The sequence below is a fragment of the Loxodonta africana genome, chromosome 15 (genome assembly GCF_030014295.1).
Source record: "Loxodonta africana isolate mLoxAfr1 chromosome 15, mLoxAfr1.hap2, whole genome shotgun sequence".
Taxonomy (NCBI): Eukaryota; Metazoa; Chordata; class Mammalia; order Proboscidea; family Elephantidae; genus Loxodonta; species Loxodonta africana.
The window spans coordinates 47,797,118-47,823,353 of NC_087356.1; the positions used below are offsets into that span (position 1 = coordinate 47,797,118).

The 26,236-nt window shown below is 39.8% G+C and overlaps 1 protein-coding gene across 2 annotated transcripts in view; it reads right to left on the minus strand.

Annotated features, from left to right (window-relative positions):
* MERTK (MER proto-oncogene, tyrosine kinase) overlaps positions 1 to 26,236 on the minus strand; it is a 157,084-nt gene that overhangs the window by 42,079 nt on the left and 88,769 nt on the right. For both annotated transcript variants that reach the window (XR_010317984.1, XM_023557033.2), the window contains exon 8: positions 10,828 to 10,979. Coding sequence is in view for 1 of the 2 variants with exons in the window: in XM_023557033.2 (XP_023412801.1) it covers positions 10,828 to 10,979 (152 nt within the window). In the remaining variant the exon portion in view is untranslated. The remainder of the gene's footprint in view (positions 1 to 10,827; positions 10,980 to 26,236) is intronic.

Here is a 26,236-nt window from a genome sequence, read left to right on the forward strand (position 1 = left end):
CTCGTATTCACCTTGTGTCTTTGGTGTTCTTCATTCTCCTTTGCTCCAGGTGGGTTGAGACCAATTTATGTATCTTACATGGTTGCTTCCTAGCATTTAAGACCCCAGTCCTGTCTCACCAAAGTTGGATGCAGAATGTTTTCTTAATACATTTTGTTACGCCAATTGACCTAGGTGTCCCCTGAAACCATGGTCCTCAGACCCCCGTCCCTGCTACTCTGCCCTTTGAAGCTTTTGGTCGTATTCAGGAAACTTCTTTGCTTTTGGCTTAGTCCAGTTGTGCTGACTATCCCTGTTATCTGTTGCCCTTCCCTTCACCTAAAATTTTTTGTCTACTATCTAGCTAGTGAATATCCCTCTCCCTCCCTCCCACCCTCATAACCATCAAAGAATATTCTCTTCTGTGTTTAAACCTTATCCAGAGTTCTTATAATAGTGGTCTCATACAATATTTGTCCTTTTGCAATTGACTCATTTCACTCAGCATAATGCCTTCCAGATTCCTCCAAGTTATGAAATATTTCAGATTCATCATTGTTCTTAATCTTTGCATAGTATTCCATTGTATGATATAACATAATTTGTTTATCCATCATCCGTTGATGGGCACCTTGGTTGCTTCCATCTTTTTGCTATTGTAAATAGTGCTGCAATGAACATGGGTGTGCATATATCTTTTTATGTGAAGGGTCTCATTTCTTTAGGGTATATTCCAAGGAGTGGAATTGCTGGGTTGTACGGTAGTTCTATTTCTAACTTTTTAAGGAAATGCCAAATCGATTTCCAAAGTGGCTGTACCATTTTACATTCCCACCAGCAGTGTATAGGTGTTCCAGTCTCTCTACAACCTCTTCAACATTTATTATTTTGTGTTTTTTGGATTAATGCCAGACTTGTTGAGATGAGATGGAATCTCATTGTAGTTTTGATTTGCATTTCTCTATTAGCTAATGATCATGGGCATTTCCTCATGTATCTGTTAGCAGCCTGAATGTCTTCTTTGGTAAAGTGCCTGTTCATATCCTTTGCCCATTTTTTAATTGGGTTATTTGTCTTTTTGCTGTTGAGTTTTTGCAGTATCATGTGGATTTTAGAGATCAGGTGCTGATCAGACATGTCATAGCTAAAAACTTTTTTCCAATCTGTAGGTAATCTTTTTACTCTTTTAGTGAAGTCTTTGGAAGAGCTTAGGTGTTTGACTTTCAGGTGATCCCAGTTATCTAATTTCTCTTCAGGTGTTTGTACATTGTTAGTTATGTTTTGTATACTGTTTTTGTCATGTATTAAGACTCCTAGAATTGTCCCTATTTTTTCTTCCATGATCTTTATCATTTTAGATTTTATATTTAGGTCTTTGATCCATTTTGAGTTGGTTTTTATGCATGGTGTGAGGTTTGAGTCTTTTTTCATTTTTTTGCAGATGGATATCCAGATATGCCAGCACTATTTGTTAAAGAGACTGTCTTTTCCTGTATTCCTCTTTCAAAAGTGTTTCAGACCCGTGGTTAGACTGTCTCACAAGATCCTTTCCTATTCCTCACACCTCAGAATGACACCAGCTCAAATTCTCTACCCCCCTTTGACAGAGCAAGGGAGAAACAAGGAAAGGAAGATCTGATGAGCATGTGCCAGTGTCCAGGCACACAACTCTGCTGCCTGGGAGCTCCAGGCAGGCCATTCCAAGCAGAGCTCTAGGCTCAAGGAGTCCTTCAGGGCACTGCAGCTTCCCTGGGTCTTCAAGGAAGTTGATTCTACATAGCTTGTTGTCTCAGGCCCACGATAATCTCTGCTATGAAACTTTCTTTTAATGTAAGATCTTACCAAATACAGATTTACCAACATTAATGGTACAACTCCAAAACAATAAGCTCCAAGTGAACCACACTTATAAAAATAAGTCTTTCTTTGCCTAATGTTTAGGAATTTCTGAGTCAAAGTTAAACAGGTTCATTTACTGCAGTATATCTAAGACATTTTAATTTGCCAGTGTGCACTGTGACTCTTCAAGAAGAGGGTATAAAACTAGTTGCTGCTGAGTTAATTCCAACCCATGGTGACCCTATGTGTGTCAGATGAGAACTGTGCTGCATAGTGTTTTCAATGGCTTATATTTAGGAAATAGATTACCAGGCCTTTCTTCCAAAATGTCTCTGGGTGAACTTGAACCTCCTAATTTTTTGGTTAGCAGATGAGTGTGTTAAATGTTTGCACCACCCAGGGACTCTAAAACCAAACTCAATGCCATCGAGTCTTTTCTGACTTACAGCGGCCCTATAGGACAGAGTAGAACTGCCCCATAGGGGTCCAAGTAGCTGCTAGTGAATTTGAACTATTGACTTTTGGTTAGCAGCCAAGGTCTTAACCACTGCACCACCAGGGTCTCCAAGAATGAGTTATAATATACAATATTTTATAAGCTTATTTGTTCACTGAATTCTTTTCTCATGGGAGATCTACTGACACTTTATGAGGAAATGTATGGGAATGGGTGGGAAATACTAACCCATACTAATCAAAAACTGTCCCATTCACAACGATAGAATCTCCAGCTGGTTCAGACAGTGTAGCTACTAGGTCCATGCATTGAGTGCGTGGTGCCATAAATGCCTACATAGCAAGTCCAAGGCCTTTTGTTCAGAAACCACATAAATGAGTAAAACAGGGCTCCAACTCAAGGAAAACAGATTGCATTTGCTCCTTATCTTTGGATTTTGAGCTCTAATTTGGAAGACAGGGGACATCAAGAAAAACAGTAGAAAAAAAAGTCAGTATCTTCTTCAAGATACAGGAAATATCCATAGAGTAAATATCAGAAATTTCTTAGTTTGAAAGTGATATAAGAGTCGTGGGATAAAAAGTTGAGGTGTTTGTTATCCAAAAACAGCTTCCAAGAAAGTTCTGAAACTACACACACACACACACACACAAACCCTGATTTGAGCTATCCACGGGAAAATATTTTTCAAAAGTATCCAATTCAATTGCCTTGCAAAAAGATGTAGCTTTAGTAACAGTTTCTAAAAAATGGAAAACGAAAGGACAATATTGAGAGATGACGTTGTGTCTAACTCTTACTCTTTAGGGAATCCATGTGATAGATGCAGAGATTATCTCAAGCTTCACTTTGGGTATGGGTTTCACGTTCCTCCAAACGGTGACCTTTCTTCACTGCTCTTACTCGCCTCCAGTTACAGATCATGAGCTGGAAGCTTAGCTGCATCAGGGAATTTTATCCAAAGTGAGCTACCAAGTCTTTTGTTGTACAAGACTGTCATGATGTAAAGAGTTTAGCGCAAGTACAATGCAAATGACCTTCTCGTGGAGATGGTCCATAGTGGTATTGCTCTTACTGCAGAAGGGACTGTTCTGGACAAAGGGCAGTGAGAAGGCACACCTAACTGGGTGTTAATGGCATTTGACCACCACTTGTGTATTGCTGTGATGCTGGAAGCTTTGCCACTGCCATTTCAAATACCAGCAGAGTCACCCTTGGTGGACAGGTTTCAGTGGAACTTCCAGACTAAGATAGACTGGGAAGAAGGACCTGGCAATCTACTTCTGAGAAACCTGGCCAGAGAAAACCGTATGAATAGCAGCGAAACACTGTCTGATATGCTGCCGGAAAAAGAGCCCCTCAGATTGAAAGGCACTCAAAATACGACTGGTGAAGAACTGCATTCTCAAAGTAGAGTCGACCCGAATGACATGGATGGAGTCAAGCTTTGGGAACTGCATCTGCTTATGTGGCACAACTCAAAATGAGAAGAAATAGCTGCAAACATCTATTAATAATCAGAACGTGGAATGTACGAAGTATGAATCTCGGGAAATTGGAAGTCGTCAAAAATTAAATGGAACATGTAAACATCGATATCCTAGGCATTAGTGAGCTGAAATGGACTGGTACTGGTCATTCTGAATCAGACAACCATATGTTCTACTATGTCAGGAATGACAAATTGAAGAGGAATGGCATCACATTCACTGTCAAAAAAAAATCTCAAAATCTATCCTGAAGTACAATACTGTAATGATAGGATAATATCCATACGCTTACAAGGAAGACCAGTTAATACAACTATTATTCAGATTTACACACCAACCACTAAGGTCAAAGGTGAAGAAACTCAAGATTTTTACCAACTTCTGAAGTATGAAATTGATGAAACATGCAATCAAAATGCATTGATAATTACTGGTGATTGAATATGAAAGTTAAAAACAAAGAAGGAGGATAAGTAGTTGGAAAATATGGCCTTGATGACAGAAATGATGCTGGAGAGTGCATGACAGAATTTTGCAAGACCAACTACTTATTCATTGCAAATACCTTTTTCAACAACATAAATGGCGACTATACCCATGGACCTTGCCCGGTGGAATACATGGGAATCAAATCGACATCTGTGGAAAGACATAATGGAGAAGCTCAGTATCATCAGTGAGAACAAGGCCAGGGGCTGACTGTGGAACTGACCATCAGTCACTTGTATGCAAGTTCAAGATGAAGGTGAAGAAAACCAAAACAAGTTCATAAGAACCAAAGTACAAACATGAGTATATCTCACCTGAATTTGGAGACCATTTCAAGAATAGATTTGATGCACTGAACACTCAGATGAGTTGTGGGATGACATCAAAGACCTCATACATAAAGAAAGGAAAAAGTCATTAAAAAGACAAGAAAAAAAGACAAGACCAAAATGGATGTCAGAAGAGCCCCTGAAACTTGTTCTTGAATGTTGAGTAGCTAAAGCAAATGGAAGAAATGATGACGTTAAAGACCTGAAAGGGGGATTTCAAAGGACAGCCTGAGAAGACAAAGTAAAATATTATAATGAAATGTGCAAAGACGTGGCGTTAGAAAATCAAAAGGGAAGAACATGATTGGCATTTCTCAACAGAAAAAGTTGAAGAAAATATTCAGGCCTTGAGTTGCAATGTTGAAGGATTCTGTGGGCAAAATATTGAGCAACACAGAAAGCCAGCAAAAGAAGATGGAAGGAATACACAGAGTCACTGTACCAAAAAGAACTGGTTGACATTTAACCATTTCAGGAGGTAGACTATGATCAAGAACCAATGGTACTCAAGGAAGAAGTCCAAGCTGCATTGCAGGCACTGGCAAAAAACAAGACTCTAGGATTTGACAGAATACCAGTTGAGATGTTTCAACAAATGGATGCAATGCTGGAAGCACTCACTCATCTGTGGAAGACAGCTGCCTGGCCAACTGACTGGAAGAGATCCACATGTGTACCCATTTCAAAGAAAGGAGATTCAACGAAATGCAGAAATTGTTGAATAATATCATTAATATCACATGCAAATAAAATTATGCTGAAGATAATTTAAAAATGGTTGCAGCAGTACATCGACAGGGAGCTGCCAGAAATTCAAGCCGGATTCAGAAGAGGACGTGGAACCAGGGATATTATTGCTGATGCCAGATGGATCTTGGCTGAAAGCACAGAATACCAGAAAGATGTTTACCTGTGTTTTATCGACTATGCAAAGGCATTTGACTGTGTGGATCATAATAAATTATGGATAACTTTGCAAAGAATAGGAATTCCAGAACACTAATTGTGCTCATGAGGAACCTGTACATAGACCAAGAGGCAGCTGTTCAAACTGAACAAGGGGATACTGCATGGCTTAAAATCAGAAAAGGTGTCTATCAAGGCTATATACTTTCACCACACTTATTCAATCTGTATGCTGAGGAAATAATCTGAGAAACTGGACTATATAAAGAAGAACAAGGCATCAAGCTTGGAGGGAGACTCTTTAACAACCCGTGATATGCAGATGACACAACCTTGCTTGTTTATAGTGAAGAGGACTTACTATTGAAGACCAAAGACTACAGCCTTCAGTATGGATTATAACTCATCATAAAGAAAACAAAAAACCTCACAATTGGATCAATAAACCACAGCATGATAAACAGAAAAGATTGAAGTTGTCAAGGATTTCATTTTACCTGGATCTATAATCAACACATTTGGCAAATCTGCTGCAAAAAAACCTCTTTAAAGTATTAAATAGCAAAGATGTCACCTTGAGAACTACGGTACACCTGACCCAAGGCACAGTATTTTCAATTGCCTCATATGCATGTGAAAGCTGGACAATTAACAAGGAAGACTGAAGAAGAATTGATGCCTTTGAATTATGGCATTGGTGAAGAATATTGAATATACCATGGACTGCTGGAAGAATGAACAAATCTGTCTTGGAAGAAGTACAGCCAGAATGTTCCTTAGAAGTGAGGATGTTAAGACTTTGTCTCATGTACTTTGGACATGTTATCAGGAAGGACCCGTCCTAGGTGAAGGACATCATACTTGGTAAAGTAGAGGGTCAGCGATAAAGAGGAAGACCCTCAACAAAATGGATTGACACAGTGGCCGCAACAGTGGGCTCAAACATTGCAACAACTGTGAAGATGGGGCAGGACAGGCAGTGTTTCCTTCTGTTGTACATAGGGTCACCATGTAACAGACTGAATGGATGGCACCTAATAACAAGAATGGCATCGGGTGCACTGGGCTTTCCACCGCAGCTCCTCATGAGGCTTTCCTCAAGCCTTCCCTTCAGCACGCCTCACAGTTCAAAAGGTCCACTTTAAAAAAGTAGCTTCCATTTAGGCTGAGAGTGGAAGTGGGATGATAACCTGTAGCTCTTTAAACAAACTGGTTTGTTCTTAGACTGTTCTTCTTTCTGCTGGGATTCACTATCTACTGACAACCGGAGAAAAGATAAAAATCCTACTGAAATGGAACATAATTACTGAACCTTCGTGCATGTATACTGAGCATTCGGCATTGTGCAAAACAGCCTTTCTCTAAGAAAAGCATTTGATTCTCCCATCTCAGCAAATGGGCAAATACAGTTCATCCAGACACCTTGTATGTATGCCTTGTAACAAACAACTTGGAAAGGAAAGGCTTCTCCTCTCGGAGCTGCTACTTCTATATGGTTTTTCTTTTTTTTTTTTTTTACTGGAAGAAATAGGAACCTGTTATCGTTTGCTATGAGGCAGAACAAACAGTGAACTTCTAAATTCCTCTTCCTTTCCCTCTACTTCCATCACCTACTGCTTCCAACAGTCTGCTTCCTGACAGGCAAACAAAGGCAGGAAAAGAATAGATCTCAACTGCCCTGTGGGAAAACAGTGCTTTTGGTAAAAGCTGGATGATGTGAGGTTGACAGGGACTGAAATAGGGTTTGGATATCATTAGTAGATTGCAGTTGTTCATTCTGTCTCCTTTTCCCTCCAAGAAACTGTATCACTCTGGTGTGATGGCCTATACAAAAGCTACGAGGATATTGAAATTTGGATCTACACAAAAGAGGCATGCTTCCATGATCAGGGTAAAGAAGAAATAGTCTTGATAATGAAAGCAATGTCCTTCCATGGATGCCTTGTGTCACAAAAGGAGTCAGTGTTACTTCAACCCTCTTCCTTTCTTTCTGGGAGTTGTCCACCCAGCCACACTCAGACATCACCACTCAGCTGCCTCCCTACTTCTATCTTAGGTCAGGTGATCTTTAGGCTTTAGATGGAAGTCAAAATCAGATGGCCCTCTGGGTTTGGCTGCAGTGACACCTAACAAAGTCATTTCCACTGGAAGGGCACTGGCTGGTACCTAGGGACAAAATCACTATTTCACACACAGAAACCTTTGTCATTTGTTTTTGCCACCATGAAATTAAACATTTATACCAAAGAGTCCTCTCTGAATTAAAGATCTTGCCAGCCTTAGGTTATAAAGAAGGAGCCATATCTGACATATGGGGGCATTGATACTTCAATTCTCACCTTCCATGCAGGAGATCTGGGTTCAATTCCTGGCAATCTACTTCAAAAACTCAGCTGACGAAAACCCTACGGGTCACAAAGGTCTGATTTGAAACCAATCATGGGAATAACACAGGACTGGGCTGTGTTTCTTTCTACTGTGCATGGGGTCACCATGAGCCAGGAGTCGACTTGACAGCAGCTAACAACAACATATCTGACATACTGACACACCCCTAGTTCCAAGCGCATGCTGGTATTCAAAGAACATTTGCTGACACTGATGTAGGTGCAGTGGGAAACTACTCTTGACTCTGCAGTGATAGTCCTCCCTCATCTAGTACTAGTGGCTTGATTTTTCTCAGGGAACCCCCCTTCCCCATCACAGCCCAGGTTTTCTGCTGGCAGTCATCTTCGGACCGTGAAGGGTTAATGGCCTAGGAGTGGAGTCCACACAGATAGTGAGCAGGGAGAGGAAGGACGGAGCCTGACTATATCATATGCACACCTGGGTCCATCTGGCCCCAAAGCCGGCCCAACAGTGGGGTTCTCAGTTATGTGAGCCACTCCGTGTATTTATTTCTTTTTGCCTCAGTTGTTTTTGTGGGCGACAGGGAAGTATAGTTTGGTGATGGCAGAACCAGATGACAGTGGTCTGGATTACGATACATGAGGTCTAACCAGAAAGACCCAGGAGATGGCTCATAAATGTAACAAGTTGTTTCTAAATATATCAGACTTAATACTCTAATAGGAACCAGACAAACTTGTCTCAGGTAAGTAGGTCTTTGTGAAAAGAAGAACCAAAAATATGTATTTTAAGGGAACACATGAGCCATTTCTCCTCCATGAACACATTCTTTCTTCTTTACTGTTCAACCAGGAGTCAATCTTTTAAAAAAACAGTCAATTAGTGGATGCAGGTGTTAATTTATCAATTAAACAGGCCTTTGGGAAGGGAGCGCAGTCTTATCAGGCTTTTATAGGAGGATTTATGTTTCAGAGGCAGCTCCCAACCCTTTCAGTTAGAGCACAGTCCCTTTAGAGTTTTTATCACACAGTGTCTGATAGGTCCACTCAGCTGCAGAACCTGGACATTCTACATGAGGTAACTTATTTCCCCATCTGTTATAGAGGTATAAAAGTCTTACTCTCTTTTAAGTGACCATTTCAAATGGCCTTAAAGTGGGGAAGTAAGTTACCTGAGAAAGAACTGAATAAAAAATTCTTGGCTGATTTCTATCAATGATGCCAATGGAAGTTTAGGGGGAGAAAGTGAGTTTCTTTTCAGTGCTGAGTGTGCCCTTCACAATGCCCCTTGCACTTTTCACAACCAGTGGATTGTTTCCAGTATTCTATACATTCTTAAAACACAAACAAAAAAAAAACAACCCGTTGCCATCAAGTCAATTTTGATTCATAGCAACCCATTCTCAGTGTGCAATAGTCTTCCTATAAAGTGGTTGGACAGTCACAGGGTGGTGAAAACGGTTGATGTGCTTGGCTGCTAATCAAAAGGTTGGAGGTTTCAGTCTACTCAGAGATAACTTGGAAGAAAGGCCTGGTGACCTACTTCTGAAAAATCAGCCATTGAAAACCCTACAGGGCAGTTCTCCTCTAAATGAAGTTGCTATGAATGAATGCCATCACTATGAGTTGGAATCAACTTGATAGCAACTCGTTTACTAGAGGGGGTGGCCGAGATGCACGGCTGAGTTACAGTCTTTATAGACCAGAGTTCTTTAATAGAATGTTCTAGAGGCAGATTTAAAGGTTACTTAAATCAATAAACTCAATTATCTTATTTGTAAAAGAATAATAATACAAACCATCTTGATAATATATACCTCTCAAATTGTATTCCTCGTTTTCAAAATTTTCGTCTATACCAAATTCAATCTGCCACCCTGGCCTAACTTTCAGGACTCGTCATACTGGGCTACAACTCCCCAATCCTGCTTTACCTCACACCACACCTTTATAGAAGAATTCATGTTCCAGGCCTTCACACAAATTATGATTCCCCCAAAGCTGTCACACTATGCCTTTCTTCATGTTATTTTTTTCTACCTCAAACTCTCTCTTCAGTCTTCATCTGTCCAAATTATTCCAGACCCAGACCGAGTACCACCTTTGTTGGCAGAGGCAGTCTGCCACGGGCCATGGGTGTCCTTGCATATTCTTGCTGAGCATGCCAAATCATAAGGACTAACGAACTTCTGACCCTGAGCCACTTCTGGGCTGGTCACATGGGCAATAACGTATTTCAAGGTGGTCACAGCATGACTTCTGTGAGGAAGGGGATAGGCTTGTTTGCTGATCGCTACCTAAGGTGCTCAGCCCTCGGCCCTGGGTCCCTCAGCTGTACCACCCACCATCTGCGGCCATTGTATCACCCCATGGTCCTGGGGGCAGAGGACCTGTCCTATCAGGCTGATGCTCCTGCTGTGCGCTGTGCTGTGTGTGATAAACTGCCTTGCTCTGGTCCACTGAATCTCGTGTCTACTTTTGGCTCCTATGGCTAGCCTACTTATGTACTCAATTACGTGTCTTCTTTGAAGTCTGTTCCCTTTGCCATCCTCTGTGAGGCAATCTTCTTCAGAAAAAAGGTTCCATGAAACATCTAAGAAGTTATGAATTGCCTAACTGCTAAGCCTTGTACCTCCTTGATGTTATGCAATGGTTATCTGGGTAGTCCACATTGTCTTCCTACATGATCCTAAACTGCCTAAAAGCAAGAATCAATGGATAGCAGAGGGCCTTGCCCTCAGAATGAGTTCTATGCATCTTTACTGAATAAATGGATGAATGAGCGAGTGAAGACAGCCCCAAAGACTCCTTGGAATTTTCTAACTACTCAGTCATCTCTAATTTTTACTACGCTGTTTATGTCTCACTGAAAGGTGCCTCGCATAACTCAATAAGATCAGGTCTTTCCAAAACAAAATCAAACTTCTAAAACAGTATTAAGTAAGCAAGTCTAAAGGAAACAAGTCCACTGTCTTAGGGTTCATACTTACAGAAGCTTCTGCATTCTGCCATGTGTGGGATATCTGGTAGCCTACCAGTTTTCCATTCTGCCGCCTAATTGGAGGTTTGATCCATCGGACTTCCACTTTATTATTAGATGCATTCAGAAACACTGTGACGTTCAAAGGTGCTACTGATGGTGCTGGAAAAGAAAAAGGAGAGAAAGCGGAAGAGTCACAAAGAAAAGCACAAATTCATTCTCTTAGATTGTGGGAGCTTGGTTTTCAAGTATTCTGTGAAAAGCATTCAAATGATACAGGGCTTTTAAATACAGATCACTGAGTTATAACACAAGTTTTAAAAGTAAGCTTTTTTTTTTTAATTGTAATTTAGGTGAAAGTTTACAGAACAAATTAGATTCTCATTAAACAGTTAATATACAAATCGTTTTGTGACATTGGTTGTCAACCTCGCAATGTCTCAATACTCTCCCCTTCTCCACCCCAGTTTCCCTGTTTCCATTCCTCCAGTTTTCCTGTCCCTTCCTGTATCTCATTTTTGCTTATGGGCTGGTGTGCCCATTAGTTTTGTACACATGATTGAATGATGAAGCACATCCCTCGCATGTGTTATTGTTGGCCCTATACGCCTGTCTAATCTTTGGCTGAAGGGTGAATCTCAGGAGTGACTCCACTGCTGAGTTAAGAGGGTGTCCAGGGTCCATACTCTCAGGGTTTCTCCAGTATCTATCATACAAGCAAGACTGCTTTTTCCCCCTCTTTCTTTTTTTTTCCTGTGTGTGTGAATCTGAATTTGGTTCTAAATTTTTCTCCAGTTTGATCTGGGACCCTCTTTATTATGATCCCTGCCAGAACAGTCGGTGGTGATAACTGGGTACCACCTACTTATTCTAGGCTCAGTATGGTGGAGGTTGTGGTAGTTGAGCTGCATTAGTTCTTTTTTCTAATTGTGCTTTGGGCGAAAGTTTACAAATCAAGTCAGTCTCTAATTCCAAAATTTATATACACCTTGCTATATACTCCTAATTGTTCTCCCCCAATGAGACAGCACACTCCATTCTCTCTTTTCATGTCCATTCCGCCAGTTTCTGACCCCCTTTGTTCTCCCATCTCCCCTCCAGACAGAGATGCCAACATAGTCTCATGTGTCTACTTGATACAAGAAGCCGATTCTTCACTAGTATCATTTTCTATCCCATTGTCCAGTCCAATTCCTGTCTGAAGAGTTGGATTTGGGAATGGTTCCAGTCTTGGGCTAAAAGAAGGTCTAGGAACCATGACCACTGGGGTCCTTCAAGTCTCAGGCAGACCATTAAGTCTGGTCTATTTACAAGAATTGGGGTCTGCATCCCACTGCTCTCCTGCTCCATCAGGGCTTCTCTCTTGCGTACTGTCAGGGCAGTCATCAGTTGTAGCCAGGCACCATCTACTTATTCTGGTCTCAGGCTGATGTAGTCTCTGGTTTATGTGGCCCTTTCTGTCTCCTGGGCTCATAATTACCTTGTGTCCTTGGTGTTCTTCATTCTCCTTTGCTCCAGGTAGGTTGAAACCAATTGATGCATCTTAGATGGCTGCTTGCTAGCGTTTAAGACCACAGGCGCCACTGTCCAAGGTGGGATGCAGAATGTTTTCTTAATAGATTTTATCATGCCAGTTGACACAGATGTCCCCTGAAACCATGGTCCCCAAACCACCGGCTCTGCTACGCTGGCCTTTGAAGCGTTCAGTTTATTCAGGAAACTTCTTTGCTTTTGGTTTAGTCCAGTTGTACTGACCTCTCCTGTACTGTATGTTGTCTTTCGCTTCACCTAAAGTAGTTCTTATCTACTATCTAATTAGTGAATACCCCCTTCCTCCCTCCCTCCCTCTCACCTCTCGTAACCATAAAAGAATATATTCTTCTCTGTTTAAACTATTTCTCGAGTTCTTATACTAGTGGTCTTATACAATATTTGTCCCTTTGCAACTGACTAATATCACTCAGCATAATGCCGTCCAGATTCCTCCATGTTATGAAATGTTTCACAGATCCATCACTGTTCTTAATCGATGCGTAGTATTCCATTGTGTGAATATACCATAATTTATTGATCCATTCATTGGTTGATGGGCACCTTGGTTGCTTCCACTCTTTTTGCTATTGTAAATGGTGCTGCAATGAACATTGGTGTACATACATCTGTTTGTATAAAGGCTCTTACTTCCCTAGGATCTATTCCAAGGAGCGGAATTGCTGGATCGTATAGGAGTTCTATTTCTACCTTTTTAAGGGAGTGCCAAATTGATTTCCAAAGTGGTTGTACCATTTTACATTCCCACCAGCAGTGTAGAAGTGTTTCAGTCTCTCCACAACCTCCCCAACATTTATTGTGTTTTTTGGATTAATGCCAGCCTTGCTGGAGTGAGATAGAATCTCATCGTAGTTTTGATCTGCATTTCTCTAATGGCTAATGATCGTGAACATTTCCTCAAATATCTGTTAAGCTACCTGAATGTCTTCTTTAGTGAAGTGCCTGTTCATATCATTTTCCCATTTTTTAATTGGGTTATTTCTCTTTTCGCTGTTGAGTTTTTGCAGTAAAATGTACATTTTAGAGATCAGGTGCTAACTGGAAATATAGCTAAAAACTTTTTTCCAATCTGTAGGTAATGTTTTGACTATTCTGGTGAAGTCTCTGGATGAGGATAGATGTTTGATTTTTAGGAGCTCCCAGTTATCTAGTTCCTCTTCTGCATTGTTAGTAATGTTTTCTATACTGTTTATGCCATGTATTAGGGCTCCTAATGTTGTCCCTATTTTTTCTTCCATGATCTTTATCATTTTAGATTTTATATTTAGGTCTTTGATCCATTTTGAGTTTGTTTTTGTGCATGGTGTGAGGTATGGGTCTTGTTTCATTTTTTTGCAGATGGATATCCAGTTATGCCAGGACCATGTGTTAAAAAGACTGTTTTTTCCGCATTTAACTGACTTTGGGCCTTTGTCAAGTATCAACTGCTCATATGTGGATGGATTTATGTCTGGGTTCTCAATTCTGTTCCATTGGTCTATGCATTTGTTGATGTACCAGTACCAGGCAGTTTTGACTGTGGTGGTATAAAAGTTTCTAAAATCATGTAGAGAGAGGCCTCCCACGTTGTTCTTTTTCAGTAATGCTTTACTTATCCTGGGCCTCTTTCCCTTCCATATGAAGTTGGTGATTTGTTTCCCCATCTCATTAAAAAATGCTGTTGGATTTTGGATCGGAATTGCATTAAATCTATAGATCACTTTTGGTAGAACAGACATTTTTACAATGTGAAGTCTTTCCATCCATGAGCAAGGTATGTTTTCCATTTATGCAGGTCTCTTTTGCTTTCTTGCAGTAGTGTCTTCAAGTTTTCATCGTACAAGGCTTTTACATCTCTGGTAAGATTTATTCCTAAGTATTTTGTCTTCTTGGGGGCTGCTGTAAATAGTATTGATTTGGTGATTTCCCCTTCGAAGTTCTTTTTGTTGGTGTAGAGGAATCCATCTGATTGTTGTATGTTTATCTCGTATCCTGATGCTCTGCTGAACTCTTCTATTAGTTTCAGTAGTTTTCTTGAGGATTCCTTAGGGTTTTCTGTGTAAAAGATCATGTCATCTGAAAAGAGGTAATTTTACTTCTTCTTTGCCAATCTGGATGCCCTTTATTTCGTTACCTAGCCTGACTGCTCTGGCTAGGACCTCCAGCACAATGTTGAATGAGAGTGGTGAGAAAGGACATCCTTGTCTGGTTTCCGATCTCAAGGGGAATGCTTTGAGACTCTCTCCATTTAGGATGATATTGGCTATTGGCTTTGTATAAATACCCATTATTATGTGCAGGAATTTTCCTTCTGTTCGTATTTTCCTGAGAGTTTTTATCATGAATGGGTGTTGAACTTTGTCAACATAAAAGCATGTGGTTTTGTCTTTTGTTTTATTTATATGATGTATTACATTAATTGTTTTTCTAATGTTGAACCATCCCTGCATACCTGGTATGAATTCCACTTAGTCATGGTGAATTATTTTTTTGATATGTCGTTGAATTCTCCCGGCTACAATTTTGTTGAGGATTTTTGCATCTATGTTTATGAGAGACATAGGTCTGTAATTCTCTTTTTCTGTGGTGTCTTTACCTGGTTTTGGTATCAGGGATATGCTGGCTTTGTAGAATGAGTTTGGGAGTATTCTGTCCTTCTCTACGCTCTGAAATACCTTTAGTAGTAGTGGTGTTAACTCTCTCTGAAAGTTTGGTAGAATTCTGCAGTGAAGTCGTCCAGGCCAGGACTTTTTTTTTGTTGGGAGTTTTTTGATTACCTTTTCAATCTCTGCTTTTGCTATGGGTCTATTTAGTCGTTCCACCTGTTTCAGTTAGTTTACGTAGGTAGTGTGTTTCTAAGAATTCATCCATTTCTTTTAGGTTTTCAAAATTGTTTGAGTACAATTTTTCACAGTAATCTGATTCTTTTAATTTCGGTGGGGTTTGTTGTGAAATTGCCCATCTCATTTCTTATTTGGGTTATTTGCTGCCTCTCCTGTTTTTCTTTTGCAGTTTGGACAATGGCTTATCAATTTAGTTAATTTTTCAAAGAACCAACTTTTGGTCTTGTTAATTCTTTCAGTTGTTTTTCTGTTTTCTATTTCATTTAATCCCGCTTTAATTTTTATTATTTGCTTTCTTCTTGTGGCTGAGGGATTCTTTTGTCGCTCTCTTTCTATTTGTTCAAGTTGTAGGTATAATTCTTTAATTTTAGCCCTTTCTTCTTTTTCTCTGTATGCATTTATTGTATAAATTGACCTCTGAGCACTGCTTTCACTGTGTCCCCATGGTTCTAATAGGAAGTGTTTTCATTCTCATTGGATTCTATGAATTTTTTTATTCCATCCTTAATGACTTCTATAACCCAGTCATTTTTGAGGAGGGTATTGTTCAGCTTCCAAGTATTTGATTTCTTTTCCCTGCTTTTTCTGTTATTGATTTCTACTTTTATGGCCTTACAGTCAGAGAAGATGCTTTGTAATATTTCAATGTTTTGGATTCTGCTAAGGTGTGCTTTATGACCTAATATGTGGTCTATTCTAGAGAATGTTCCATGTGCACTACAAAAGAAAGTATACTTGGGTTGAGTGTTCTGTATATGTCTATAAAGTCAAGCTGGTTGATAGCAGCATTTAGATCTTCCGAACCTTGATGGAGCTTCTTTCTGGATGTCCTGTCCTTCACCGAAAGAGGTGTGTTGAAACCTCCTACTATAATTGTGGAGCTGTCTATCTCACTTTCAATGCTGTTAGAGTTTGTTTTATGTATCTTGCAGCCCTGTCATTGGGTGCATAAATATTTAGTATTATTATATCCTCCTGGTATATTGTCCCTTTAATCATTATATAGTGTCCTTCCTTATCCCTTGTGGTGGATTTAACTTTAAAGTCTATTTTGTCAGAAATTAATACTGCCACTCCTGCTCTTTATTGTTGTTTAATAGATTTTTTTCCATCCTTTGAGTTTTAGTTTGTTTGTGTCTCTAAGTAGTCTAAGGTGTATCTCTTGGATGCAGCATATAGATGGATCATGTTTTTTTTTTTTATCCATTCTGCCACTCTCTGTCTTTTATTGGTACATTTAGTCCATTTACCTTGACCATTATTATGGATAGGGATGAATATTGATCTGTCATTTTGATGTCTTTTTGTGTGTTGTTGACAGTGTCTTTCTTCCACTTAATTTTTTTGCTTAGTAGTTTATCTTTATATATTGTCTTTTCCTCTTATTCGTCATTGTTGATTTTGTTTCTGCTGAGTTTCTATTTTTTTCTTGTATTTTATTTTGATGTGTAGGATAGTTCGTCTCCTTTGTGGTAACCTTAATATTTACTCTTATTTTTCTAAATTTAAACCTAACTTTTATTTCTTTATATTGCCTTGTCTTCCTCTCCATAGGAAAGATCTATGAGTACATTTCTTAATCCCTCTTTACTGTTTTAACGTTGTCTTCTTTTACATAATAACTTTGCTGTTTCCCTGTTTTGAAGTTTTTTGATGTTGATTTATTTTTGAGATTTTGCTGTCTGGGTTGACATCTGATTGCTCTGTCCAGTGTTCTAGTTTTGGGTTGATACCTGATATTATTGATTTTCTAACCAAAGAACTCCTTTTACTATTTCTTGTAGTTTTGGTTTTTTTTTTTACGAATTCACTAAACTTCTGTTTGTCTGGAAATGTCCTGACTTCATCTTCATATTTGTGAGACAGTTTTGTTGGATATATGATTCTTGGCTGGCAATTTTTTTCCTTCAATGCTTTATATAAGTCATCCCATTGCCTTCTTGCTTGCATGGTTTCTGCCAAGTAGTCCAAGCGTGTTCCAAGCGTGTTCTTATTGACTCTCCTTTGTAGGTGACTTTTCATTTACCCTTAGCTACTGTTAAAATTCTTTCTTTATCTTTGGTTTTGGCAAGTTTGATTATAATACGTCTTGGTGATATTCTTTTTAATTACCTTATGTGGAGTTCAATGAGTATCTCGGATAGATATCTTCTAGTCTTTCAGTATAACAGGGAAGTTTTCTGCAACAAATCTTCAACAATTCTCTCTGCATTTTCTGTTATCCGTCCCTGTTGGGGTACTCCAATCACTCATAGGTTATTTCTCTTGATAGAGTCCCACATGATTCTTAAGTTTTCTTCATTTTTTAAAAAATCTTTTATCTGATTTTTTTTCAAATATATTGGTGCCAATTGCTTTATCTTCAAGTTCAACAGTTCTGCCTTGCTGAATTCTGCTCTTCCAACTTTCTATTGAGTTGTCTAGTTCTGTAATTTTGTTAACCTTCTGAATTTCTGGATGCTGAGTGTCTATGGATTTTTCCAGCTAATGAAATTTCTCATTATGTTCCTAAATAACCTTTTTAATTTCTTCAAATGCTTTATCTGTGTGTTCCTTGGCTTGTTCTGTGTATTGCTTGATTTCCTCCCTGATGTCTTAAAGGGTTCTGTATGTTAATCTTTTGTATTCTGCATCCGGTAATTCCGGGAATGCACTTTCATCTAGAAGATCCCTTGATTCTTTGTTTTGAGAGCTTGTTGAAGCAATCATGGTCTGTTTCTTTATGTTACTTGATATTGACTGTTGTCTCCGAGCCATCTATAAGTTATTATGTTAGTTTATTTTATGTTTGCTTACTGTATCCTGGCTTCTTGCTTTGTTTTGTTTTGATATGCCCAAATGAGTGAGCTCGCTTGGTTATTTTCACCTTTGAAGCTCTGATGTCCTGTCACCAGATGGCTAGAGCTGTTATCAGGTATATTAATCTAGGAATCCATTCATTTTTCTTGTACGAATTCGGCTCAGGTGTCCAGGTAGCTGGTCATCAAGTGTGTGGTACGGGCTCTGTCCTACCATCTTAGAGGGGCAGGGGTGATTGGTGTAGGTACCAGTATCTGGTTGCTGCAAGGGGTCACACTCTGAACAAGGCAGAGGTCTGAGAATCGTCCCCCACGGGTGTCTGAGGAAAGCACATCCCTCTTCCCTAGAGCATACAAGTGGGTGGGTTCTGCATATGGACTATGGGCATCCAAAGTTTTTGGTTTTAAGGACTGGGAGGTACCAGTTATCCTTGGAACTCTGTCGCAGGTGGCTGGGTTACCTGAGTGGAGCTAGCAGTCCTTAGGCCCCTGATGTGGGTAGGTGAAGACCCAAACATCAAGAACCCACCTCTCAATTGCACAGCTGAAAGAGTTGTAGTCTGCCGACAAGAGCCTGTTTTGAAATGGGCCCAAACAGGTTCTTGTAGGAGGTAAAGGTACTCAAAGTCCACGGGCCGTTTATGCCTGGACAGAAGCTGTTTTGTCCTGAGCTCCCCAGGTTAGTGCAGCTGACAAATTATCTTTTCCCCAATTGTGAACTTATTCCTTCTACAAGGCTGAGAGGATGGCTCTAGGCGGCCAACAGTGCCCATCTCAGGCCCAGGGAAATCAACAGCCGCTGAAGGCATCATGGTCAAATATACGCGAGTACTTAGCTTTTGTTGAGAGCGCTGTTCTTGTCTTGTTTCAGGGGTGTAAATAGGCTATGTGACTGGCTATTTCTCCCTGTGGAAACTGTGGCTGAATGCTAGTACCAGCCCGCTGTAGCTGCTCCTGGGAATGGTGCCTGAGGGCTCCCGGCGATTCAGGTCCAGTAACTTCTGTTTCTGAACAGACCACTGCCACTGAGTCCATTTTCTAACCTTGCCTTTGATGTTCAGAGCTCCTAGCTTGTTATAAATATAATCGTTTCATTTGCTTTTTAGGGTCTTTGTTGTAAGAGGGCTCGCTGAAAGCATCTGTCTATTCCGCCATCTTGGCCCTGCCTCCTCCATTAGTTCTTTGGGCTAATCTTTCCCTTGTGTCTTTTGTCTTATTCATTCTCCTTTGCTCCAGCTGGAAGGGACCAGTAGATGTATCTTAGATGGCCGTTCACAGGATTTTAAGACCCCAGTTGCTACTCACCACAGTTGGATGTATAACGTTTTCTTTACAGACAATGTTACGCCAACTGAGCTAGATGTCCCCCAAGACGATGGTCCCCAGCTCTCAGCCCACTAGCTCGGTCTGTCAGTGCAATTAGATGTGTCTGTGAAGCTTCTATAACTTTGCCCTGGTCAAGTTTTCCTGACTTTCCCAGTATTGTATACTGTCTTACCCTTCACCAAAGTTATCACTTATCTATTATCTAGTTGGGAAACCCTGGTGGCATAGTGGTTAAGTGCTACAGCTGCCAACCAAACGGTCAGCAGTTCGAATCCGCCAGGTGCTCCTTGGAAACTCTATGGGGCAGTTCTACTCTGTCCTATAGGGTTGCTATGAGTCGGAATCAACTCAATGGCACTGGGTTTGGTTTTTTTGGTTATTATCTAGTTAGTGTTTTTCCCTCCGCACCCCTTTCCCTCCCTCATACCCATGAAAGATTGCTTCTTTCTGTGCGAAAACCTTCTTGTGGTTTTTATAGTAATGGTGTCATACAGTATTTGTCCTTTTGTGACTGACTTATTTCACTCAGCATAATGCCCTCCAGATTCATCCATGGTACGAGATGCTTCACAGATTCATCGTTGTTCTTTATCGTTGCATGGTATTCCATTGTGTGTATGTGCCATAGTTTTTTTATACGTTGAAGGGCATTTAGAGTGTTTCCGTCTCTTTGCTAGTGTGAATAATGGCACAGTGAACATGGGTGTGCATATGTCTATTCATGTAATGGCTCTTGTTTCTTGAGCATATATTCCTAGGAGTGAGATTGCTGGATTGTATAGTATCTCTATTTCTAGCTTTTTAAGGAAGCGCCATATTGTTTTCCATAGTTGTTGTACTAACCCAGACCCAGTGCCGTCGAGTCGATTCCGAGTGGTTGTACTAGCGGTACAAAAAAGTTCCAATCTCCGTGCAACTTCTCCAACATTTGTTATTTCTCATTTTTTGACTTGTGCCATTAATGTCAGGGTGAGATGATATCTCATTATAGTTTTGTTTACAGTTCTCTAATTGCTAGTGATCATAAGCATTTCCTCATATGCCTATGAGCTGCCTGAATGTCTTCATTAGTGAAATGTCTGTTTACCCATTTGTTAATTGTATTATTTGTCTCTTTATTGTAAAGGTGTTGGCTTTTCCTAAAGGTTTTAGAGGTTAAACCTTTGTCTGATATGTAACAGCCAAAAATAGTTTCCCAGTCTGCAGGGACTCTTTTTTCACTTTTGGTGAAGTCTTTTGATGAGCATAATTGTTTAACTTTTAGGAGATCCCATTATCTAGCTGAACTTCTGGTGTTTGTATATTGTTAATTATGGTTTGTATGCTGTTCATGCTGTATATTAGGGTCCCCAGCATTGACTCTATTTCTTCTTCCATGATTTTTATAATTTTCAGTTTTGTATTAAATCTTTGATCCACTTTTTTTGTTGAGATTTTTTTATTATCTTTTCAATTTCTTCTCCTGTTCTGGGTCTGTTCAGATTTTTGACCTTAGTTTGTGTTAGTTTAAGTAGATAATGTGTTTCCAGAAATTTGTCCATTTCATCTAGGTTTTCAAATTTGTTGCAGTACAGTTTTTCATAGTACTCTATGATCCTTTTTATTCAGTTGGATCTGTTGAATGTCCATCATTTCATTTCTTATTGGGTTATTTGCTTCCTCTCCTGTTTTTCTTTTGTTAATTTGGCCAATAGTTTGCAAATTTTGTAGATCCTTTCAAAGAACCAACTTTTGGTTTTTTGGATTCTTTGAACTGTTTTTCTATTCTCTATTTCATTTATTTCTGCTCTGTTCTTTCTTGTTTCTTCTAGTGGCTGTGGGCTACTATTGCTATTCTTTTTGTTTGAGTTGTAGGGCTAATGTTTTGATTTTGTCTCTTTCTTCTTTTTTGATGTATGTGTCTATTGCTATAAATTGACCTCTGAGCACTGCCTTAGCTTGTCCCACTGGTTTGGGTATGATGTGTTTTCATTCTCACTTGATTCTAGAAACATTTTGATTCCATCTTTGATTTCTGCTATTATCCAGTAGTTTTTAAGTAGGCTGTTATTCAGTTTCAATGTATGTGACTTTTTTTCCTTGCTCTTCCCATTATTAATTTCTACATTTATGGTGATGTGATCAGAAAAGATGCATTGTATCATCTCAATGTTTTGGATTTTGTTGAGGGTTGCTTTGTGGCCTAAGCTGTGGTCTATTCTGGAGAATGTGCATTGGAAAAGAATTGATACTTTGCTGTTCGGTGGCGTGTTGTATATATATCTATGAGGTCAAGATGGTTGATTGTGGCCCTCAGATCTTCTGTATCTTTACTGAGTTTCTTTCTAGATGTTCTGTCCTTTACCGAGAGTGGCATCATGAAGTCTCCTACTATTACTGTGGAACTGTCTGTTTCTCTTTTCAGTGCCGTTAGAGTTTGTTTTATGTATTTTGGAGCCCTGTCGTTGGGTGCATAGATATTTATTATGGTTATGTCATCATGGTAGACTGTCCCTTTAATCAGTATATAATGTCCTTCTTTGTCTTTTAGGTTAAATTTTGCCTTAAAATCTATTTTATCTGAGATTAGTATAGCCACACCTATTCTTTTTTGGTTGCTGTTTGTTTGATGTATTTTTTGCATCCTTTGATTTTCAATATATTTATGTTTTTGTTTCTAAGTTATGTCTCTTGTAGATATTAATGGGTCAGGTTTTTTATCCATTCTGTCACTCTCTGTCTCTTTAGGCGTGCATTTAAGCCACTTAAGTTCACTGTGATTATCAATATGTATGAATTTATTGCTGTCACTTTGTAGTGCTTTTTTTCTGGTGTTGACTTTTTTTTTTTTTTGCTTGTTTCTCTTACTCTCCTGTGCTAAGTTCCTTTTATTTCTGGAATTTCTCATCATTTCTTTCATTATTGTAGATTTTGTGTTTACTGAGACTTTGTTTTTCTTCATTTTGATGAGTAACTTTGTTAACTTTCTTTGTGTTTATCTTGAAATTTACTCTTATCTTCCTACGTTTGAACCAGTCTTTTATCACTTGATATTGCCTTGACTTTTTCTCCATTTGAAATTCACTCTTTCATGTGTATTCCCCCTTTTATTGTTCTGGCATTGTCATCATTTTCAGATTGATGTCTCTAGTTCCCTGTTTTGAATCTTTTAGTTTTGTTTTATCCTTGAGAGTTCATTTCCTAGATTGGTATTTGGCTGATACTGACCTGTGTCTTAGATTCACCTTTGTTGTCTGATGTTGCTGGTTCTCTAACTGAAGTACTCACTTTAATAATTCTTGTAAGCTTGGTTTGGTGTTTACAAATTCCTTTAAATTCTGTTTATCTGGAAATGTCCTAATTTCGCCTACTATATTTGAGAGTTTTGCAAGTTTATTATTCTTTATTGGCAATTTTTTCTTTCAAGGTTTTATATATATCCTCCCATTGCCTTCTTGACTGCATAAGGTTTCTGCTGAGTAATTAGAGCTTAGTCTTATTGTTTCCCCTTAGTATGTGATTTTTCATTTTTCTCGAGCTACTTTCAGGATTCTTTCTCTGTCTTTGGTTTTGACAAGTGTGATTATGATATGTTTTCGTGACATTCTTTTGAGATCTTATACGGGGTTCACTGAGCTTCTTGGATGATCAGCTTTTCATCTTTCATGATATTAGAAAAGTTTTCTATCAGCAAATCTTCAATGATCCTCTCTGTTTTCCATTTTCTCCTCCTTCTGGAACTCTGATAACATGCAAGTTTTTGCTCTTGATTGTACTCTACAAGGTTGTTAGGTTTTCTTCACTCTTTTCAGTCATTTTTCCTCAAACAAAGTGGCATCCATGGATTTGTCTTCAATTTCATTTATTCTGTCTTCCAGTGTCTCAAATTTGCTTCTAAAAGCTTCTACTGCATTGTCCATTTCTCAAATTTTGTTTATTGTCATGGATTGAATTGTGTCCCCCCAAAATATGTGTATCAATTTGGCTGGGCCATGATTCCCAATATTGTGTGGTTAGCCTCCATTTTCTGATTGTAATTGTCCTGTGTGTTGTAAATCTGAATCCCTGCCTGTGGTTAGTGAGGCAAGATTAGATTATGTTTAAGAGATTAGGGTGAGATTGTAACATCCCTGATCCAATGTAAAGGGAATTTCCCTGGGGTGTGGCCTGCACCACCTTTTATCTTACAGGATATAAAAGGAAGTGAGCAGAGAATGGGGGACCTCAGACCACCAAGAAAGAAGTGCCAGGAGCAGAGCGGGTCCTTTGGACCTGGGGTTCCTGTGTGGAGAAGCTCCTAGTCCAGGGGAAGATTGATGACAAGGACCTTCCTCCAGTTTTGACAGAAAAAGCCTTCCCCTGGAGCTGATGTACCGAATTTGGACTTGCAGCCTACTAGACTGTGAGAGAATAAATTTCTGTTTGTTAAAACCATCCCTTTGTCGTATTTCTGTTACAACAGCACTAAATGGCTAAGACATTTATCTTCTGGATTTCTGATTGCTGTTTTTGTATAATTTCTAATTTTTTATTTATTTTGACATTTTTTTCTTGTATTATTTTTCCTGAATTCTTCTATTGCTCTGTGTTTTCCTTGATTTTGGCTATGTTTTTACTGGTTTTATCTGTGCTTTCCACGATTTTGTCTGCATTTTCCTTGATCTCATTCCTAGTCTTTTGGAGAGCCCTGAAAATTAGACTTTTGAATTCCCTATCAGGTAGCTCCAGTGTCTTTTCTGCTGGTTTATTCTGGTCACTTACTGGAGCCATCTTGTCCTGTTTTTTTAAATATGTTTTGATGCTGTCTGCTGTCTCCAAAACATTCAGGTATTATTTTCTTTCTTTATTACTTGGAGGTTTGTTTGTATCATACTGCTTTTTCATTTTGTTTGGTTATGTCTGGGCAGGTGGGCCAGGCATGCTTTGTTGCTTCCTCATCTGTGTGCACAACAGTTCTTACACCCCTGTTCTGGTGTGCAGGGCCAGTCACTCAGCTGTGGTGCAGCACGGCAGGTCTAACACGAAGGGAAGGGTAGAGGTGGTCATTTGTCTGCAGCATGAACTGGGCTAGAACAGGGCCACTATGGTCTTTGGTGGGGGGTTCTGAGCCAGCAGGGAAGGGCCTGGGATCCAGGCCATTCCCCTGGTTGCTCAGGCATGCAGCGGAAGGAGTCCAGAGCAGGCAGGAAGGGGCCTTGGTTCGAGGTCGCATCCCTTGGGTACCAAGGTGGGCAGCTGGAGGAGTTTGGAGCTAGTACGATGGGGCCTGGGGTCAAAGCTGGATTCCCTGGTTGCTGCAGCAAGTGCCAAGAGGGGTCCGGAGCCAGTGGGAAGTGGCCTGGAGTCTGGGCCAAGTTACCTGGGTGCCGCCATGGGTGGCAGGAGGGGTCCAGAGCCAGCTGGAAGGGGCCTGGGGCCCTGGCCCAGTCCCCTCGGAGCCTTGGGCAGCAGTGCAGAGGAGAGAGGTGGGGCGAGTGAAGGCGGGGCAGAGGGGGCTAGATGGAGGAGGGCAATAGGGTGGGTTGATATTCTGGTTCTCAGTAGCCGGGGTTGCCACGATGAAACGGTTATAGTCACTGTTCACAGGAGGGGTGGCAGTTGTAGGAGCGTGCTCCTGTGGTTACCGGATGAGAGAGTCTGGGCTTCTCCTTGAGTTTCAGTCAGGAAACGTGGTCTTACTGAGTCCTGGGTATGTCCACAACATACCGCTATCTCCTATCGGGAATTCCTTTCTGTGTGTGGGGTCGTTGGCTTTATTCCAAGATGGAAATGCTGAGTCATGCTGTTTGGTCAGGAACCTCCATTTCGTATCCCTATTCCTTCCATGTTTTCCATTAGTTTCTTCTTCTCCTCAGTGATTTCCAATCTAATACTTTATCCTTTGTTTAAGGTTCAGGGTTCCAGGATTGATGTCTGTACCTGTTTTACTTGGTTTTTCAGGTCTTTGTTGTAGCGAGACAGCTACTATCTGCCTAGTCTGCCATCTTGGCTTTGCCTCTAAAAGTAAGCTCTTAACAGGCTACCTAAATCTTAAGAGTCATCAACTAATAAGTCAATAAATTAAAACTATGTGTGTGAATGTATTATACATATAATAATTTTGGGGGACAACGCTAGGTTATTACTACAGTCTTTTTTGGTTAGATGAACCTTGACTATAGTTATTAAAACAAAATAATATGCCCTTTGACCAAGTATTTTTACTTCCAGGAATTTATCCTAGAACACTCTCTCACGGCTCATGCTATATTAATTGCAGCATAATAAGGACAAAAAAGGAATAAATATAATGCTCAAACAATAGTGATAACACAAGTTTTGATACATTTATCCAATGGAATATTTACTAGGTAGCCACTGAAAAGGGTTAGGTATATCTACGTGTATTGATGGAGTCCCTGGGTGGTACAAATGGTTAATGTGCTCAGCTGCTATCCAAAATATTGGAAGTTCAAGTCAACTAGAGGCTCCTCAGAACAAAGTCCTGGTGATCTACTTCTAAATAATCAGCCATTGAAAACCCTATAGAGCACAGTTCTACTCTGCAAAACATGGGATCACGATGAGTTGGAATTAACAGCAAATGGTACTGGTAGTACAATGTGTATTGAAATGAAAAAACTACACGACGGAGAACAAAATCAAATTACAAAAAAAGTATGTATCAACGATCCATTTTAGAAATAAAAAATAAGTGATATATATAGGAAGAAGAAAAAAACTGGAATGCTACACATCAAACTATGACAGCAGGAGCCCTGGTGGTGCAGTGGCTAACCACTTGGCTGCTAACTAAAAGGCCAGCAGTTTGAACCCACCACCCACGCCACAGGAGAAAGATGTGGCAGTCAGCTTCCATAAAGATATACAACCTTGGAAACCCTATGCAGCAGTTCTACTCTGTCCTATAGGGTTGTTATGACCCAGAATTGACTCGACAGCA